General features: G+C 38.0%; 1 protein-coding gene across 1 annotated transcript in view; it reads left to right on the forward strand.

Moving 5' to 3' along the window:
- The window catches only part of UMAD1 (UBAP1-MVB12-associated (UMA) domain containing 1), a 559686-nt gene extending 538767 nt beyond the window's left edge, over positions 1–20919 (forward strand). Inside the window, exon 5 of the mRNA XM_050782999.1 lies at positions 18971–20919. Within this exon, the coding sequence (XP_050638956.1) occupies positions 18971–19228 (258 nt within the window). The 3' untranslated portion in view covers positions 19229–20919. The remainder of the gene's footprint in view (positions 1–18970) is intronic.
- Positions 20920–22013: the final 1094 nt, after the last annotated feature.

The following is a 22013-nucleotide window of genomic DNA, read 5'->3' on the forward strand; positions in this document are numbered from 1 at the left end:
CCCAAAGTGCTGGGATTACAGGCTTGAGCCACCGTGCCCGGCCTCCTAGAGATATTTCTAATGAAAATGCCTCCCAGCACACTGAGGCCAGCAATCTTGAAAGTGTTCCTAAGTTCCTTTGCCAGAGTTCAGCTCCTCCAAACTAAATTGCCTTTTCAAGCACTAGCATTCAGGATAAATTTTAATTTGATCTAATTTATTGTTTTCCTGATTTCAAGGCATATTATAATAATTTTTCTACATCTGTGTATTACAAGTATATAGGATTGTCTGTCTTGTGAACTCAGTAGCCTAAGAAAATACATTCTGACTTCTTAATAATTATAAAGATTATTTTTAGGCCATGCTTATGAGAAGATTGGCACTCACCTGTATTTTTCTTATTTGACTCCTAAGTGTTTATGTTTCTTACCATAATCAAGAGCAATGTGAAGTTAGGTGTTCTTCCATTATATGAGTCCTTCAAATAACCTTTGGAATATCTTTCTGAATTACAAGTATCTTCTCAGTAATTGCTTTCTTTCTATTGTTACCATTTATGTTGATTTAAGTACTATTTCCTTAAGAATTTTTACTATTGCAGATTTGTGGTCTAAGTCTACTTGGAAGCGTGGCATTTGAGAGCTGGATCATCTGGTTCAATTATCTCATGTTTCAGAGGTGTAAATTGAAACCCAGAAAGGTTAAATGATTCGCTTAAGGTCACACAGTTTAGGTAGAGGCAGGGGTCATTGAGACTTGAGTCTAGTGCTCTCTCTGCTAACTCTTGCAGATTAATTTTCAACTTGATGTACAAGTAACAGCATATATTCTGATAATTACCTTCTTTTCCCCAAAAATCTAGGAATCCTGGAAAAAGATGACCTTAAGAATTGATTATACATTAATCAACTTTTCTGTTGTTGATCTGAAAGCATTTTTTCACTAGACTGTATTTTCCTTTAAGAAATTCCAGGTTGCTTATGTAAAGTTTGTTACTTTGTTGAAGCATTATAATTTTTGAAATTTATTAAGCTATGTGAACTCTAAATTTTCCACTCATGATTTTTAGACACCATTGTGGCTTCTCATTTTTAATCACTTCTTAGTATTATTTACTCTGTTTTATTGGGTCGACTTTCTCCAAGAGTGGGTGAGGACATCTTGTACCCTTATAATAACCACAGAAAAGAATTGTAGTGTAGAGTTCCAGTGTGTGTGAAAGGTCTTAGGGATTATGGAGCTGTTTCAAACAAGATTGAAATAGTCTCAATGATATTCAGATTTTAATTTATAAAATATTAAGTTGACAAGAATTACTTTAATTATGACTTTTAAAGACAAGCAAAGAGAGTATTATAAAAATGTACAAATTTATTTTACCTAAATAGATTTATAATTCAAAATAAGCAGGAACCACAGTTTGTGTTTCTCTCACTTCGGGCCCTTGCTAATTGTCATCCATCTACTTAAATATTCTGTATTCCTATACTCATCAAATCCTAATGAATCTGTTAGACTTGTTTCTCAACTTTTCCACCTTTTACTTAAAAATATTGTCCTGGCCGGGTGCAGTGGCTTACACCTGTAATCCCAGCACTTTGGGAGGCTGAGGCGGGTGGATCACGAGGTCAGGAGATCAAGACCATCCTGGCTAACACACTGAAACACCGTCTCTACTAAAAAACACAAAAAAATTAGCCAGGCATGGTGACGGGTGCCTGTAGTCCCAGCTACTTGGAGGCTGAGGCAGGAGAATGGCGTGAAACTGGGAGGCAGAGCTTGCTGTGAGCCAAAATCTCGCCACTGCACTCCAGCCTGGGGCGACAAAGCAAGACTCCGTCTCAAAAAAAAAAATTGTCCTAGGCCGGGCGCGGTGGCTCACGCCTGTAATCCCAGCACTTTGGCAGGCCGAGGCGGGCGGATCACAAGGTCAGGAGATCGAGACCACGGTGAAACCCCGTCTCTACTAAAAATACAAAAAATTATCCGGGCGCGGTTGTGGGCGCCTGTAGTCCCAGCTACTCGGGAGGCTGAGGCAGGAGAATGGCGTGAACCCGGGAGGCGGAGCTTGCAGTGAGCCGAGATCGTGCCACTGCACTCCAGCCTGGGCAACAGAGCGAGACTCCGTCTCAAAAAAAAAAAAAATTGTCCTACATTAGACAAAAGATGGAAACAACCAAATGTCCATTAATAGATGAATGAATAAATAAAATGTGGCATATACATACAATGAAATCTTATTCAGCCTTAAAAAGGAATGAAATTCTGATATATGCTATAACATATGTTGACCTCAAAAACATTTTATTAAGTAAAATGACCAGACACAAAAGGATATACATTGTATGATTCCATTTATATAAAGTGCCTATAATAGGCAAATTGATAGAGACAAAAAGTGTTTACAAAAAGCTTACCCAGAGCTTGGGGAGAGGAGGGATGGGGGGTTGTTTCATGGGTGTAGAGTTTCTGTTTAGGATGATGAAAAAGTTCTGCAGAGGGATAGTAGTGATGGTTGCACAACATTGTGAATTTACTTATGCCACTGACTTATACACTTAAAAATGGTTAAGATGGTAAATTTTATTTTTGTATATTTTACCACAATAACAAACTACTGTCCTGAGTTAGCCATGGAATGAAATAATAGCACACTCTTTTGGGCTATGTGTGTGCACCAAGAAGGGACTCAGCCTCCTGCCATTCTGAATGGCCACTTCATCTTCATACTGGGGCGAAGAAAACACAGCTGTATTTGCTTTTCCAACCCCATCTTCTATTTTGAAATATAACCTTTTGCAAGTGAGAGCCAAGGTCAAGTGACACAGCTTTCTGCTCACCTCTTCAGTTTGCCAAACATTGTTTTTCTAGTGGAATTCTGGGTTAGGTGCAGCAAGTGTGAGTTACACTATCACTCATACGCCCAGTGGAATTTAATTAGCCTACCCTCATAATTTCTGTATTCGATTTGGTATGACACATTTCCTTTTACTTTCATCTGTGTATGAAAACACACAGTTGTGTATTCACCAACTATAGTGTTTCCAAGTATGTGGATTACTCTGTATATCAAATTCAAATTACACAGAAAATAAGGCTTTTCTTCTCCAATATGTTCCCATTTCTTGAAGAATTACTTACTTTTTGAGATTAGAGAGATGTTTATACATAGGGTGAACATGAGCAATTCTAAGTACATACCAAGTATTATATATTTATGTTTTTGTATAATAATAGTAGAAACAGTGGCAAAGCATAAATTTTTCAGCATATATTAAGAGCAACAGAACAGATTAGTTTTTTGTGCTCAGACAATAGCCTTAACATGAAATAACTATATTCATTGTTGTTTGTCATAACATTTAATTGTTTGTTCTTAAAAGTATATATCATACTTAGGTTATGAGAATGGCAAATGTTCATTCTATCAAAGCACACACCAAAAAACCCAACATGTAGCTGTTACTTAATATTTTTAGATTTACTTTCTTTTTGTATTTCTCACTGTATCTTATGACATTTATTTGCATTCAGTCAATATCATATAAGTGATGTCAATTTATTTAATTATATAAAAACAAATTAGTATATTTATATTTTCTTACCAGGTTTAAAAATGGAAACTATTCCATTTTCTTTCTTATTGTATATGTAGATGAGTGAAGTACTTTATTGTTTCACTGAAATGAGTATTATTCATTTCAGTGTAATTAATATTCAGTATGCTGAGGAGATGGGCAAGATCATTTCTCATTGCTTTCCTTTTAAATTATCTGGAAAAAAATATGATCTTGTTGCATTACATTCTGAAAAAGTTGAATACATACTTACAATAAATAAGGCTATATAAATGGGAAGTTAAGTATTAATAGAATCCAGTGTGACTAACAAGGGATATCAAGTTCTTCAGACCTGTGGGATACATAATAAGCTTGAAGAATTCGTGCATAGAAGCCTTAACTGTTTTTGCAACCTTGGTTGTGATTAGATGCTGTAGTTTTCTAAGCTACTACGTGTTGTAGCCAGCTTGGTATATTTAACCTAGTAATAAGATGCTTAGTTGAACTGTTAGTTTAAACTCGGTTTCTATAGTGGCACAGTCTTTATTTTTGAACCTTCACTTTCCAATCCAGATGACACTTGTCCATGAAGAAATTGCTAAACTTGAGACCTAAAAACAAAATAAAAAACAAAATAACTCCAGACCAGTAACATTTAAAATTATTTCCCTTGATGGTAGTCTTTACTGGAAGGCTTTAACCAATTCAGTTTGCTTAGACTCATAAAGAAAATTATGCTAATGTCTAGGTAAACTTCAGTAGAACATTTTTTGTGAAATTATACTATAGTACATAAAATTGAAATATTACTGATTTAATGTAAAAAACAAAAAAAGAAATCAGCTTGGCCAAGTTGGATTATGTTGTTAGAGATTGCTTATGTAGGTTACATCGACAATGTTACGATCTGGACACAGGGGATACATACTTGTTTTATAGTCTATATGTGACTGCCATTGATTTGGAGTATGGGACAGGGAGCATTGGATTTTAAGTCAGAAGACCCAAAGTGTAAGTCTCTGCCAGTTAGTGGTGGTGTGATGGTCACTAACCTCTGAGCCTCAGAAGATGAGAATGAAATAATAGCTTCCCTATCAAATTTAGTGAGTTGTGACGTTCAAATTCAATACATGTGAAACTACTTTGAAAACCGTATAAAGCACCATACAAATGTTATTTGTTATTTCTCCAAGTTTCTGATGAGAACTTTTCTGATCTCTTAGATCTAACTGAATTATGAAACTTTGATAAAATTGTACCAATATGTTGTTTCGTATAGTACTATAGGGCATGCAAGGTTTTTAAACCCTTAGTTTGTTATATTTTAAATTTATAGATCATTTAACATTTGCTTTACTTTGGTTTTTGTTTTGTGTTTTGCTTTGTTTTGGTGTGGTTAATATGCCTTTTTTATCTAAATGGAGTTGCTTTGAGCAGTAGAAGTTGGTGGGGGTCTTAAGTCCTAATAAAGGGCACTCTTGTTCCTTCTTATATCCAGAGCCAATGGAGAAATAAGACCAAAGAGCCACCAGACAGAGAAACAAGATACATACAGCTGTGGGTGGATAGTGTAATAGCTAAGATGGACTTGTGCACTCCTACTGTTCTGTGTCTACATCTGTGGGGAAGTTTAAGGCACCACAGCAGACTCTCCCTTTGGTCACTTTTTTCCGCAGTCCAAGTAGAGAGATAAGGAGAAAGAGACTCTCCCTGGGCCTTAGGATATTGGGGTTTAGCATAGCCCACCTAGAAATATAGACTTGTGTCTGTCATCCACTGTGATAATAAGAAATATGTATTTGGTTTTTGTCTCTAGTTCCTGACACTGAGCTTCTAGAACCCTTTGAATTTCCTGAGTGATAGGGGTAAGAGGAGCATCTTTTGTTATCCATAGCAGGTTCCTTTCAATCATGCCCAAATTTATACAGTAAACCCTCCATTGACATTCTTGATAGGTTCTTGGAAGCTACAACTTGACATATAACAAAATGACATATAACAAAACCAGTTTTACCACAGATTAATTGATAGAAATAAGAGTTAAGTTGCTATGGTATATTTGTGATCACAAAAAAATCACCAAACTTCTAAATAAAGATCAAACCACTTCTAATAGTAAACATTGAAATAAATGTGAGCTCTACATTTAAGAAATAGTAATAAAGACAAGTAAGAACATTACTCACCCAGTTATTTGAGTTTGGAGTTGCCGGAGCATATCCCAGCAGCTCAGGGTGTGAGGGGGTACCCAGAGCTGAACAGGGCACCATCCCATCACAGGGCACACTCATACACACCCACACTCAAGCAGATGGGGACAACGCAGACATGCCAGTTCTCCTAACATGCACAGCTTTGCGATGTGCGAGGAAGCCAGCGTACCTGAAGAAAACCCACCTAGACATGAAGAGAACATGAAAACTCCACACACATAGTGGCCCTTTGAATAATTGATTTTTTTCTCATCCATGTTGTAACATTGAACAAAACAATGTTATCTGAGGACCTACTGTACTAATGAGATGGCTTTTGGTGGTTTCTAGATAGCATCAGAATGAAGAACCATTTGCAAGAGGAACCAACCATGTAATTAGAGGGTTGGAACCGTCAGACCCACTCCTTAACTTGTGGGAAGGAAGAAGAGCTAGAGACTGAGTTAATCACCAGTGGCCAATGATTTTTATGCCTATGTAATAAAACCTCCTTAAGAACCCCTAAATAGTAGGTTCCAAGAGTTTCTGGATTGGTGAACACATTGAGGTTCTAGAAGGGCGAGGTTCCTGGAAATGGTGTGGGAGCCCCATACTCCTTCTCCTCATCTTGCCCTATGCATCTCTTCTGTTTGTTCATGAGGGTATCCTCTGTAATAAACCAATAATGTGAAGAAAATTGTTTTTCTGGGTTTTGTAAGCTGCTCTAGCAAATTATCAACCTGGAGGAGGCAGTTGTGGGAATCCCTGACTTTATAGCTCATCAGTCAAAAGTACTTGTGACATGAGTTTGTGATTGACATCTGAAATGAGCGCAGCCTTGTGAGACTGAGCCCTGAACCTGTGGGATTTGGGTTACCTCCAGGAAGTTAGCGTTGGAATTGAATTGAATTGTAGAACACTCAGTTGTTATTCAGAGAGTTGGAGAATTGGTTGGTATGAAGAAAAAGCCCACACATTTAGTGTCATAAGTGTTGTGACTAAACAATATAGATCCAACTAGGTAACTCAGCCTACCTCCTTGGGGAGGAATAAGGGGTGGAGCAGAAGGCCAGAGTTCTTTACAGAAAAAAATCTCTGTTTATGGAAACCAGAGAAGTAGATATGAGGCTTTTCCCTCTAACAGAGGTGAACAGCAGTTAAATAAATGGAATTCACCTGCCTATCCCCTTGCCTATCCTTCTTTGCAGCTCTCATCTCTGAGGCTCTCCTTCCTTTTCAGTGCCTACCTAGTCCTGCCACCCTGCTGCTGTTCCTGTCCGCTGTCCCCAAGCATAGGCTACATCGCAGCCCCTCCAGACTATACCATGTAGCTGGAGAGAAACACTGGTTCCTGGGAGAGAAGAACTGTGTAAGGCAGGCTGGTTAAGGGGACTTTGGAGTAGATGAGGCTAGCTCAGTGAGAAGACGGGTCTGTAGGAAAAATCTTTCCCCAACGGTTTCATCTACATTGTAGCAGGACCCCATTAAACTTCCTTTAGGAGATATGTTTGTGAAACTGTTCATTTGGCAAGTCAAGGAACAGTCGGTCTCATGCTTGAGGAAATGGATGTAGCTGGAGTCGCAAACCAGTTTATCTCTGCATTTAATACCATCCATAGTTTATCACGTTGGTGATAACGGGCAAAATGGGTTTGGTAAAATCTTAGAAGAACAAATAAACAAATGAAGGAATTGAGGCTCAACATCCTAATTCCTAGCTTATTCAGAAGAAATTTGAATATAAAATTTATGAAGAAAGTTAGATTTTTCAGTCATTCAGTGAATATGTATTGATTATCTGTTATGAGCTCCACATTGTACTGGCTGGGAAGGAAATGGAAATGAAAGCTATAGCCCCTGGCTTTGGACAGCCCGTAGGTTTGTGGGGGTGACAGGGAATTCTAGTCGAGTATGATGTGTGCTTTGAGAAAAGTATGCACAAGCTGTTATGGGAACACAAGAATGGTTACTTGGCCCAGGTTTGGGGAGTTCGTGGGGGAAGTCTTTCTAAAAAAGGCTTGTGTGCACCTGGAAGGGCAAATTGAAATAGGCAAGATGAAGGGAGTAGAAGAGAGGATGTCTTAACTTAGATTAAAGTAATTAAACGAGCCAAGGCTCAGAACTAAACAGAAAGTGTGTGTACATACACATGCATGAATCTACATACATACCTACTTTTGGGGGGAGAGGAAAGCAGTAGGCACCATGAGAAGGTCTAGATAACAGCAGATAGCTTGGTATGGATGCAGAGTTTAGGAATAACAGTACAAGAAATTGGAGGAGTAAGCAAGGCCAGGTCATGCTTGTGTGTCACGATACAGAGTTTGGTCTTTTTTCAAAGACATTGAGGAATGTTAAGCAAGGAAGAGAATGTGTTTTACATGCTACAAGTGATAGGGAGAATGTAGTGTAGGGTAGTAAGGCTGTGTACATGGGAAACTCTTGCAGCATTCATGGAAGAAGATCTTAGTATCCTGAATGAAGAGAATGACGTGAACCTGAAGAGAAATGGATGAATTGGGGGAGATATTAAAAGCAGAAAAGTCAATAGGACTCAGTGATTTATTGCATGGAGGAAGTGAGAGGGAGGGAAACTTCAAAGATAATGCAGGTTTCTGTGTTGGGCAACTATGTAGGTTCTCTTCACTGATACAGAAAATATTGGAAGATTGGAAGAGCATTAAGTTTGAGGTAAGGTTAAGGTCAGGAAGGGACTAAGCTAAGAGCCAGGTTTAAAACATGTTGAGTGTAAGATGTCCTGTGGAATATCCAAAAGGAAATGTGTAATAGGAGTTGAACATATGGATCAGGAACTCTAGAGAGAAATCCGAGTTTGAGACTAGTATATGTGCATGTGTGTGCATGTATGTGCACACACATGCACATAAATCTACATACATACTACTTTTGGAGGGGTGGAAGAGTGGAGCAGTAGGCATGATCCATATCAGATAAGCTCATCCAAAGAAGTGTGTTGAGATTAGGAAGAGTAAAGGAACAGAAATGAAACCCTAAAGAACACCATCTCTTGAGAAATAGACAAAAAGAATAACCAGCTAGACATGTAGAAAACAAAACTAACAAGGGTACCGAAGCCAAGAAATAAAAATTCAGAGAGAGTCAATAGCAGTAAGTGCTACAAAGTGGTCGTTTCAGATTAGCACTTCCAAACATTTTCTGAATTTAGCGAGAGAGTGATTATTAGTAACCTTTGTGAAAGCACACTCAGTAGAGGGGCCCAGGCAGGAGGCAGGTTGCCGTGGGGGAGGGAGGAATGGCAGACAGTGTGTGCCAACAATGGTCTCAGCCTGGCTGTGAAAAAAGCATGGAAAGATAGTATGGGAGTTAGGTAGGTGATATTCCAGTAGGTAACATAGAGTTGAGTCGAATTTTAAAAAATAGTTAATTGCTTCTAGGAAAGATTAGCAATTAAGAGACACCTCCTAATTGATGAAGCCATGTCCTTGAAGAGTTTGCCTTGGGTAGATCTGCAGCCCTGGAAGCTCTGGGAAAGAGGTTGGGTACAAATGCAGATACATTTTTTTGGGTGGGGCAGATAGAGGAGATCCTCACTTGGTGATTCCTGTTTTATCTGTGAAATAGGAGGCTGACCCACCTGCCAACAGGAAGGAGGAAGGTAGTGATATAGAACTAGAGGCAAGAAGAGAAAGGTGAAATGTGTGCTGTGAATCATGACGGGGGAAGGCCTACCGGGAAAATATGAGCTGCCTGGACAGCTTACGGGCTAGAGTTTATGAATTTCTGTAAACCAACTTTAATACAGTTTTTAAAAAATCACTGAAACAGCCTTTTGTATTTTCAAAACCAGTATTAAATAGGATCCTGCATTTAAGGCACTATTTCTTGCCTGGTTCCTTTCCTGAAATGCTTCTGTTTCCTCTTTCCACCGCACCCCAACTCTAGTTGGCTAGTACAGAAGATTTTTCCAGCTTCAGACAAACCACTTTTCCAAGAATACATGGAACAGATTACAGAAGCAAGTAACAGCCTGCTTACTTCCCCTTCTGCACTTGTATATACATTCGGCTGGAGTTCTGAAAAGAGGAAGTCGGGAGAACATTTTTTTTTCTTTTTAAAAGAAAGATTGGAGAACAAGGGAGCACAAGCAGGTGGAAATATTGAAGGAAAGAGTAAGAAGAGAAAATGGAACAAATACTGAAAAAAACAAAACAAAACAAACAAAAAACATGAGCCAGAAGCTAAACCGAAATGATGTCAGAGACTAGGAAAGGAGCAGAGAAAATATCTGCCTTCTAACCTAGCCTCTTAGTTTGCTACTGAAATACAGCATTCTTGAACTGAAGCCCTCACTTCTAGGGGAAACTAACACCCAGGCCACATGGAGATAGAAATCTTCTGTGAATTCAGCTTCTCCCACCTAATTTCTGTATCAGTGACAACATGTCCTGGGTTTTTATTTATTTCTTTGACCTAACCCTTCAATTTTAATATCAAGTCTGAGTTCCTAGAGTATCTGAGAAAGAAGGGAACCAGATCCAGTGCCATTCAAAAACATTTAATGAGCACTTTGTATGTATAGGTGCTGTTCTGGGTACTGAGAACTTGGAGGAAAATAGGAAATAATCTTTGCCATTGCAATGTGATTTCTCCCAAGTGAAAGGAGACTATTGCTTAGGAATTACAGAGGTGCAAGACACCAACTCTCAGGCTTTTAATAGCTAGACAGACATTTATTAGTGAGCAGCTTCTTAGAAAAAATAAAAAGCTTGAGTACTGCCTTAACTGTGCCATAGCTTATATCACCTTCTCCTAACCTCTGTCCCCTGATGCTTCTAACTCAGATTTGCCCCTCCACCTCACCCCACAGTCAAGAAGCTGATGTAATGCAAGCAGATACCAGCTGAAGCCAGAATAGAATGGATAGTTATCTGGGGAGATAAAGTGACAGTGTTGCTTGTTCAGGCTATTGTTCAAAGAAGCATGTCTTTTATTTATAGACATTAGAATTTAAAGGCATAGACAGCCAGAGCTTGATATTACTTCTTTTTTCTGTAACTTGTTTTCTAGAAATATGCTTGATATAGCTACCTTCTTTGCATGTAAATTGAATGTGTTAGAAGAGTGTTTTATACCTGGGTTCACATTCTTTTAATAGATTCTATTGCTGTTTTAGTTAAGGCTGGTTTCTAAATTTTAATGCATCAATATTTTGCTTTTATAGCATACTGTATTATCTCTACTTATCTGAGGCATAGGTTGCAGAAAAAAGCAGGAGGTTTTAAAAGAAGCCAAATATAGATGGCTTTCATATTAATAAAATATTCATAATTTAGTTGGATATAGCTAAGTAGATGAGGTCTCCAATTGTTAGTGTGTCTGCAAAGTTGGCGCCTCCTAATAGACTTCATGGTGGTTACTGGAATTTTGTGCCAGGAAAAATGTAGTTGTCTGTTCTTAAACCTGAATTTCCTTGCTTTCAAACACCCAAGAGCGAGGTTCACAAGGATGCCACTAACCTTCTGTTGCTCTGGGGAAGTGACTTCATTTTTCCAACCCTTTGCTGAAAAGTGTTATATGCCTTGTATTCTTGGAGTGTGTTTTTTCCTAAGCTCTGAGGAGATTTTTAAGATTGAACCTCATGAATTTTTACACCCCTCTGCAAGAAAGGGAGGAAGAGTGGCTGTAAACCTCTTTGAATTATTTGAAATAAAGATAGTAGAATGTAAGGAATGAAAATAAATTGTGCCAGGGAATTTTTTAACAGGTTAACTGATGAACAAGAAATAGTTTTTATACAAACATATGAAAACAGCTAATAACAGTAAGCTTTATTTGTTGTAATGATATAAGTAAGAATATTAATTTTCTTTGTAAGATTAAAAAAACTGACATGGTATGCTTATATTTAAACTAAGTAAGGGCAACCACTCATTTGAAAAAGAAGTATTAAAGCTAGGTTTATGAAGAAACTATACTCAGAAACATTATGATAGCAGCATTTCTGTGAACAGGATTCATCACAAAAATAACAACTATGCTTTATGAACTTAGTGTTTGAATTAATTTTCTAAAATTTGGCTATTAACCAAAAGGTTAATTGAGTCTTTTCTTCTTGCTCTATTGTGGTTAACATACTAATTCTTCCCATTAAAGACCCATTTTATTATGCAAATGAAAAAAATCACAAGACTTTGTGTCTAAGTGAGAGCTGCTTTTTTGCAGGGGAACTCATGCACCTGTTTAAACCCCCAGCCCCCACCACTGCTTCCATTGGCTGCCAGACTTAGTGATCAAGTTTATAGGCTGTGGGGTCCTTGAATTTTGACTCACATTTTCTTTGTGACTTACTCTTGTTTTGGCTTATATTTCTCTCCTTCCAGCTCTCAGCATGCCAACAGCAGCTGCATCATGGCACTCACCCTGCTGCCAAGAGGGCAGGCAGCCTCCTTGGAGACTGTAATGCTGCACTATAGCCAACAGTTAAGAGATAGATACTGGAGTAATGCTTACAGCACAGCTGAAATTCACATCATTCTAGGAGGCATTTGGTGGAACACTTTGCCCATCGTATTTTTTAACTAATTTTTAAAAACTTAATTATGAAAAATTTTCAAGGTTATCCTAAGGTGGAAAGAATACTATAGTGCATTCCCACTTGCCTTCGTGTCTGTTTCAATAATTTTCAACTCACAGACAATTTTGTTTCACTGTCCATGGTGTTTTTCCCATGGTCTTATCCAAACTGCTGGTAGATTCATTTCCAGGGATAAATATATCTTAAATTAGAGTTGCTTTTCCATCCTTCTTCAGCCTGTCTGTAAGATCTGTCACCTTAATGATTTTCTCAGTCCTTTCTTCTTTAAGGTACAAAATATTAGCATTTTTTTTCCTAAATTAAGCCAAGATATGCTACTTTAGTAACTGTTGTATTTTCTGATACTGTACCCTAAAATTTTTGAAGCACTGTTCATTCAGTCAATCATTCTATCCGAAGCATGTCTGAAATGTGCAGGATCTTGGAATATAGAGCTTTAATGGTCATTGGGTTTGATTATCAGTTTCACCACTAACAAACTGTGTAACCTGGGACAACTTCCTTACCCTCTCTGTGCCTCAGTTTCCTCTTTAATACAGGACTAATAGGAGCACACACCCTTACAAGGCTGTTGTAAGACTTAAATGAGCAAATACATTTAAACAGCTTAGATACAGCCAGACACAAAGTGTTCTGTATATGCTAGTTGCTGTCTTGTCATCATTGTCATCCCAGTTGTCTTCATCATCTTCATCTTTTGTCCCTCTTCACTCATTTTACATAATAGTGGACTGAGACTCAAATGGATAAAACAGCTCCCCTCAGGTCAGATGACAGTTTTATGAGGATAACTTGAATGAGAAACCATGTCCCAATTTTTTTACTGTACTAGATAGAGTTTGATACATTCTTGTCCTCAAGGAATTACATTCTCACAAATAATGATTTGCCAAAAAAAAAAAAGGATTAATAAAAACATGAACAAGGGAATATATATTGCTGCTGGAGAGTTAAGTCTTAGGAGCTGTGTGTTTCGAGAGGAGGAGAGAGACCCTCAGCTGCTGGGGCGCCCTTGCCACACTCAGTCTCCCACCACATCAAGAATCTCCCCTCCTCAGTTCCACACAGACCTCCAAAAGAGGAGGGGGCCTTCATGTCCCATCCGTAAAGTCTGCTCTACTCAGCCATAAAAAAAAAAAAAAAAGAAGAAGTTGTGTGTTTAGAAAGCAAAATCCTACAGGTAACGTACAGGCATACCTCGAAGATATTTCGGGTTCAGTTCTACACCACTGCAATAAAGTGAAAATTGCATTAAAGCGAACCACATGAATTTTTTTGTTTCCTACTACATACAAAAGTTATGCTTACACTATACTGTCATCTATGAAGTGTACAATAGCAGTATATCTAAACAAATGTACATGTCTTAATTAAAAGTATACTGAGCTATCTCAGGGAAGTCTGAGGAGAGGCAGATAGAGGAATGGTCAGAACACACACAACATATATCAGTTAATTTTGTCATCTTACATGGGCATGGTTCGTGGCACTGCAAAACAAATACAATAATAGCATCAAAGATCACTGATCATGCCTTACCAAAGCAGATAGAATAATGAAATAATTTGAAATATTGTGGGAATGATAATAATGTGTCATAGACACACAAAGTGAGCGCATGCTGCTGGATAAATGACTCCAGTAGACTTATTTGATGCAGGGTTGCCACAAACCTTCAATTTGTAAAAAATGGAGTATCTATGAAGCACCATAAAGCAAAGCGCAATAAAAGAATGTATGCCTATACCTCCACTTTAGTGGAGAAGGTGGAATGTCAGGAATGCTTTTGTTTAAGAAAGGAGATGATTTGGTTGATGAAACTCTAGAACATTCCATACATAACAAAAAAAGAAAAGAAAGCTTGAGTGGGATGAGACCACCAGATCTAGGGAACATTTACACATGAGATTAAGAGAGAAAGCAAGAAATAAAAGGAGAGGGAAAGGTATTATTTGAACTACCAGTGAGTGTCAAAAGAGATGACTGGATTCTAAACTTCATCTAAACCCAAATGGGATCCAGCATTTCTAAAATGTTACTTATTTACTTACTTTAACGTGTGCCGAGCACTGTTCCGCTTACTTATAAATAAAACTTCATTTAATCCTTGCATTTGACAATCCTATGAAATAGTTAACTATTATCAATCTCATAATACAGCTAAAGAAACTGAGGCATGGAGAAGTTAAATAATTTGCCCAAGGCCATTTGCTTATTAATAAACAAGAGACCTAGGATTTATACCAACCAGCATGGTTCTGGAATCTGTGCTCCTAACCACTTTGTTCTCCTGCTCACAGGTGATCAAAACCCTGGTGCAGATGAAATCTTAAGGTTTTATGGTGCACCCAAATGTTGCTTCCCTTTCAGTTTTTCTGTATAGACCAGTGTATAGGGAAGCCCTTTAAAGAGAGTAGAATGGTGGTGTCATTACTCATACCTGCGCTCTTGGCTGACTCGAGGATAATTAGCATTGTGAGTCCCAGTTAGATTTCAGGAGACAGAATCTGCCCACTGCAGACATACATCTTTATAACAAGCTTTATCACAACAAGAGTATGATTACATTTGTTAGTTGCAGTCCTAAAACAGTACTCTGGTGCTATTTTCACATGAAATTATAAGATCACTCTTATAGGCATGTGCTTTTTAACTTTACTAATTCGAGGTCATTCACTAAAAAATATTTCTTGACGGCCCCTGTTTTAGGTATTGCAGATGCTTTGTGACGAGTTCCTTCTCTATAAATTCTCTATGGATTTTTCCTTTCTTGTGAGCTGCTTCTTATTAGCTTATAAATTCTCATTATTTCTCCCAACTTGGAAAGAAAAACAAAAATCAAAAGAAACTTTTCTTGACTACACATCCCTTTTTAACTACTGGCCCATATATGTTTCCCCATTTACATCATGACACCTAGAAAATACTGTCCATTCTAATTTTCTCTCCACTTTCTCCACCAGATCTCGTCCAGCTCCAGATTCAAATTATATCCCCCTGCCTACTAACAGCTCCACCTGATGTCTGCTGGGCACTGAAACTTCCAAAACTGAACTCTTGATCTTCCCAACCATTCCTGCTCCCTGGAACTCTTTCCCATCCCTTTAAAGGGTGATTCCATCTGTCTTATTGCTCAGGCCAAGAACTTTGGCTTTATCCTTAACTATGCTTTTGTTCTCATACCCCCACCATCCATTCCATCAGCAAATCGTATTCGTTTTACCCTTAAAGTCTATCCAAAATCTAACCATTTTATCTCACCTTTGCTATCCCTGCTCTAATTCACTTTGTAAGTAATCTCTCATCCCCAGCTATCTTCCCACTTCCTTCCCTGGCCACCCTACCTCTACTATCTGCTGTCAACCCAGCAACCAGGTTGATTCTTTTAAAACATCGGTCAGAATATATCACCTCTCCAACAACATGTTCTTCAAGATTTTTTTTCATGTAACATGAAACAATTTAGATGAATCTCATCCACATAATGTTGAGTAAAAGAAGCCAGAAGCAAGAGTTCATACCATATGATTGCATTCATTTAAAATACAAAACTAGGCCGGGCACGGTGGCTCACATCTGTAATCCCAGCACTTTGGGAGGCTGAGGTGGGTGGATCACCTGAGGTCAAGAGTTCGAGACCAGCCTGGCCAACATGGTGAAACCCTGTCTGTACTAAAAATACAAAAATTAGCTGGACGTGGTGGTGGGCACCTGTAATCCCAGCTACTCGGAAGGCTGAGGTAGGAGAATCACTTGAACCCAGGAGGTGGAGGTTGCATTGAGCCGAGATTGTGCCATTGCACTCCAGCCTGGGTGACAAGAGCAAAACTCTGTCTCATAAAAATAAATACATTAATTAATTAAAATACAAAACCAGGTAAAACGAATTCTGTGTTGTTAGACATAAGGATCATGATTGACGGGATAGGGGTTGATTGTGACTGCAAGAGAACACCAGGAGGGTTTCTGGGGGCTGGTCTTTTCTATTTCTTGATCTGGGTGCTGGTTGCTCATGTGTATTCAGTTTGTAAAAATTTGGCAAGTTATATACTTAGGAGGTAACCTTTTCTGTGTATATTTTATACTTTAATTAAAAAGTCTTACGAAATTATTTCTCATACAAAAAAATCATTCCTTTTTTTTTTTTTTTTGAGATGGAGTTTCACTCTTCTTGCCCAGGCTGGAGTGCAATGGCACAGTCTCGGCTCACTGCAACCTCCGCCTCCCGGGTTCAAGTGATTCTCCTGCCTCAGCCTCCCAAGTAGCTGAGATTACAGGCATGCGCCACCACGCCTGGCTAATTTTGTATTTTTAGTAGAGATGGGGTTTCTCCATGTTGGTCAGGCTGGTCTCGAACTCCCGACCTCAGGTGATCTGCCCACCTTAAACCTCCCAAAGTGCTGGGATTACAGGCATGAGCCACCGTACCCGGCCCAGAAAATTATTCTTCTCCTTTAGACTTAGAGTCAAATAATTTGTCAGCATTTATAACCATTAGCATTTATAACCAAAGACACAACATACCAGAATCTCTGGGACACAGCTAAAGCAGTGTTTAGAGAGAAATTTATAGCACTAAATGCCCACAGGAGAAAGTAGGAAAGATCTAAAATCGACACCCTAACATAACAATTAAAAGAACTAGAGAAGCAAGAGCAAACAAATTCAAAAGCTAGCAGAAGGCAAGAAATAACTAAGATCAGAGCAGAAGCGAAGGACATAGAGACACGAAAAACCCTTCAAACAATCAGTGAATCCAGGAGCTGGTTTTTTGAAAGATTAACAAAGTAGATAGACTGCTAGCCAGACTAGTAAAGAAGAAAAGAGAGAAGAATCAAATAGACACACTAAAAAATGATAAAGAGGAGATCACCACTGATCCCACAGAAATACAAACTACCATCAGAGAATACTATACACAACTCTATGCAAATAAACAAGAAAATCTAGAAGAAATTGATAAATTCCTGGACACATACACCTTCCCAAGACTAAACCAGGAAGAAACTGAATCCCTGAATAGACCAATAACAAGTTGTGAAATTGCAGCAGTAATTAATAGTCTACCAACCAAAAAAAAAAAAACCCAATAAATCTTCACTGAGCAGTAGGCACTGATCTAGACATGTGGGATACAGCAGTGAAGATGAGCTACAAAAGCTCCTTGGCTGGGCGCAGTGGGTCATACCTGTAATCCCAGCATTTTGGGAGGCTGAGGCAGGCAGATCGCTTGAGCCCAGGAGTTCAAGACCAGCCTGAGCAATGTAGTGAAATCCTGTCTGTACAAAAAAATACAAAAATTAGCCAAGCATGGTGGTGTGCTCCTATAGTCCCAGCTACTTGGGAGGCTGAGACAGGGAGGGTGCAGTGAGCCAGGATCACGCACTGCACCCCAGCCTTGGTGACAGAGCAAGACTCTGTCTCAAAAAAGTAACAAACAAACAAACAAACAAACAAAAACTATGTAAAAGTAAGTTTTATATAAGTGAGAAAAGGCCTCATTGAGATGGCATCTGGACTAACACTTGGAAGGAGATAAGGGCAGTAGCCCTGTGTATGTCTGGGAGAAGAGTGTCCTGGACAGAGGGAATGGAAAGCAAAGGCCCTGAGGCAGAAGCAGGTTCGGTGTGCACAAGCAAGCACTTGCACTAGCAAGGAGACAGTGGGACTGAAGAGGAGTAGGCCAGAGCACACGAGCTGGAGATGAGGTCAGAGGCACCCCTGGAGCCAGATTGTGAAGGAGCTGGTAGGCCTCTGTAAAGACTTGGGAATTTTATTCTGCCTGAGATTGAGGGTTGAGGGGGGAGTCATTGTTTTGCCCAGGCTGGTTTGAGTTAGGTTTCAGGTGCTCGTAGTGGCAGGCCATTCATCTTCATTGCTGTAAATACATTTCAATTTATTATCCATTCTTCTATTGATTGATATTTAGGTGATTTGCAAGAGATATTAATTGTAAAGAAACTGAACAAGATATATCCTTTTTTTAAAAATTGGATAACTTTTGTGACATAACAGGTTAGTTCCAATGGCAGTCAGGCAATCAATCAATACTCATGGTATACATTAGAGATAAATTATGAGTACATGTATATTAGTGTCAAACAGTAAAGGGTGCAAGGTTGAAAATACAAAGATATGCGAGGTGGATTGCTTGCCTTCAAAGACCCTATAGTCTAGTTGGAGATAAGATATATATGCATATGGAACAGCAATTAGCAAGGACACATACAGGCAACACCAAATAACATCTTAGGCAATTTGCTCCATAAGCATTCTGAAATGGGCAAGATCACTTTGGACTCCAGTGATACAAGATTTATAGGGCAGCTGAGAATTTAGCAGAGCCTAAAAACGTACATAGGATTTGGAAAAGCAGAGACAGACTTTGCAGACATTATCTGAGCAAGGGAAATAACAAGAAGGCCAGTTTGTGTTTAAGGGGTCTGTGGGTGGTCAGTCTGAGTTAAAGTTTAGGATTCACTTTAAAGCCTAATGGAAATTTGGATAAATGTAATTCTAAAGTAAAGAGCTGCATTCAAATCTGGGAATATTGATATAGTCCACATTTCTCAATCATGTTGATGTATTAATGCCACATTTACTGCTACTAAATCTCAAAGTTCACAAGGCCTAAATGTTTTAAATATATGTATTTTTAGACCAACAAAGAAAATTCATCCAGTGTGACTGTATCAGACCCTGAGACGGAAAATAAGGCAGGCCAGACTCTGGAGAACAGCTCATTAATGGCCGAGCTCCTGAGCGATGTACCCTTCACCCTGGCCCCGCATGTGCTGGCAGTGCAGGGCACCATCACTGACCTTCCTGACCACTTACTCTCCTATGATGTCAGCGAAAACTTATCACGGTTTTGGTATGATTTCACTCTTGAAAATTCAGTGCTCTGTGATTCATAATCTTTATGTCTGTTTGCACCTTAACAGCTTTAAAATATGTTCACCTATTTTATTTGACCTGTTTGATGTTCTTTGCCGTTTCACTGTTTAAGGCCCTCAGCAAAGTAAGGATCATAAAGCAAAGAAAATAGCATTACGTTAATTACTCTATTTTTAAGAAAAATGTACATTTGTGTACAAATTGAACTTAAGTTCTACTTCTTTTCTCCCATATAATAAATATAAAAATTAGGCTATGAAGGTTTTATGAAAGGAGTCCATTCCTTCAGATGGTCTCTCAAAATATAACACCTCAAATTTATCTTAGAAGAACTGTGAAAAAGAATTGTGGCATTTTTTAGTTACCACAGCTCCGAAGTCTGAGCTAGAAGTGGGTGTGAAGTCTCCTCTCTGGTTTGTAGGAAGTTGAATTAGTGTTATTCCCGATTTTTTTTCTTCCACAGTGTTTATGAATGAATTCAGAAAAAAAGTTGCCAGTTAGCTTAATTTCTTCAGACACATTGATGTGGAAGTTTAAAACTTGTCCTAAACAACAGTGCTAGTTTGCTGATACGAGAATGCTAGACCTGCTCTGCGTGCTGTTTCTGGAGTGGCCCATTTCCGTTTTCTGAAACTCATGGCAGCCCTTTCCATTGTGAATAATTCTTATGTTCCCACCTTTGTTCTCTGCCTTTTTGCTACTTCAGTGTGCTCTCTGACCAGCTTTCCAAAGAACTTTCCCTGCTTCTGCCTCGGTTGGCATTTGCTCTCCTTACCACATATGTTCCCCAGTTTCTGAAGAGATCCACATTTCCTTTCAACCTCTCTGCCTCCTGAAGAAAAACATCCCATGATGATACATATTATTGCTGATAACACCCTTATTTAGAAATTTGTTGGCCACAATACAGATGGAAATGTTTTACTCCTGGAAAAACTAAAATCAACTCATTTCCAATTCGAGTATAGGCAAAACACCTACATATGACTTTTAGTTCTTGAATATCCATTGTTTACTTTAATGAAAACAGAACTGCCATTGGTCGATAAACTGTAAAGGGAAGAGGCAAATTGTGATAGAGAATTTTCTATGCCATGGGAAATTGAAATCACATTCATTTTGATGACCAGCAATATGATTTATTAACTCTGTGCCAAGTTTTAAGTATATTTTTTCACGAAGAGTGCCATAGTGAAACTAAACACTGTGCATAAAGGTACATGAATTATTCCAGTTTTAAAGTATTATTATGCCTGTTTGTTTTAATAAATGTGGCATGGTTTTAATATAAATGCTATGTTATTTAAAAGTTACAGGAACATTTCTATTGACAAAAATATGCTTCCTTTACATATTATGTTACCATATGATGTTAATGATTAAATTAGATCTTTACATAGTTTTTATAAAGCATCGGTCTAGGAAATATGACTTATTGCTGATGCAAATGTGAACATTTTGTAGTAGTTTTGTAAAAGCACATCCTTTTCAAATATCTATGTTAATGTACCCTTGAAACTAAATGCAAGTACATAGTCAGTTTGTCTAGTTTATGTGTGAAATTTTGTCTAAAATACCTAAACATTTCATCTATATTTATGTCTACCATGTTATCAATGTTTATAAGTACCTTCATGTGTCTATAAAAATGTTATATTTAAATAAATGTGAATTAAAATAAAATTTTTGATTATTTTCAGATCTAGAAAAATGGGTTTTTTTGCATCATTTATATCTGAATGCAAGTTGTTAATTCTTTAGGAGCCAAAAAGTTTAAGTATATAGTTTGTATAGTGCTGGGAAAAATATGCAATTTCTTCTTACATATAAGTTTTAAGGAATAACTTTGAAAATGGTAAGATCAGTAGTCCTGGCTTAATAGGACTGGAGGGATTTGAGAGAGATGACATGAGCATTTCTAGATTGATCCCATCATCACAACATTTAGTAAGGGCCAATGTTAATGATCTTCTCTTTTAAACAAAAATATTGTGAAAATGACCATTTAATTTTTTATTCTGTATATAAATTAATGTTTCTATGAAACATTAGAAATCAATAAGCTAACTTCATTTTACCTAAGAAAATTGAAGCCTAGAAACACTAAATGACTTAAATCACTTAGTGATAAATAAATGCCTACCTTAATAGTGTTAGTAATTATAATATATGATAACAAAGCCTTATGATATGGTGGGAAAGAGTTCAGGCAATTGAGGCAGCCAGACAGAGTTGGTAATGGCTCCCTCCCTTATAAGCTGCGGAGCTTTCAATCAGTCCCCTAACTTCTGGTACCCTCAGTTCTCTCAGTTGTTAAACACTAATTGTTCATAACTTGCGGCGTTATGCTAAGTTATAGTTGGTGTATGTCAAATGCCCGGCAGCCTAAAGCCTAGCACATCATCAGTATTCTGGGAAACGGATTGTTATAATTCTCGTTATTAACCATACACACACAATACTATAATGAAATGCAAAATACATATTAATTGAACTTCTTGAAGAGTAACATAAAAAAAACAGCTACCTACATTAACTGTAGATCCCCCTCCTTCCCAGTATTTTGTTCCATATTAAATACCTTACTATGAGCAATATTCCTAAAATATGTTAGTTGACTGTTCTCCCTTAGCTAAGAATTCCATAGTGAACATTTTGTTCTTTTTCTCATTATTATAGTCTTTTTCCTAATATATGTTATTATTGCAAAGTACTATAGGTATACAATGTGCAGGTGATTTTACTGAATCTTATTTATTTCTTTATTTGGGATGGAGTTTTACTCTTGTCACCCAGGCTGGAATG

The sequence above is a fragment of the Macaca thibetana genome, chromosome 3, assembly GCF_024542745.1.
Source record: "Macaca thibetana thibetana isolate TM-01 chromosome 3, ASM2454274v1, whole genome shotgun sequence".
In the NCBI taxonomy this organism is placed as follows: Eukaryota; Metazoa; Chordata; class Mammalia; order Primates; family Cercopithecidae; genus Macaca; species Macaca thibetana.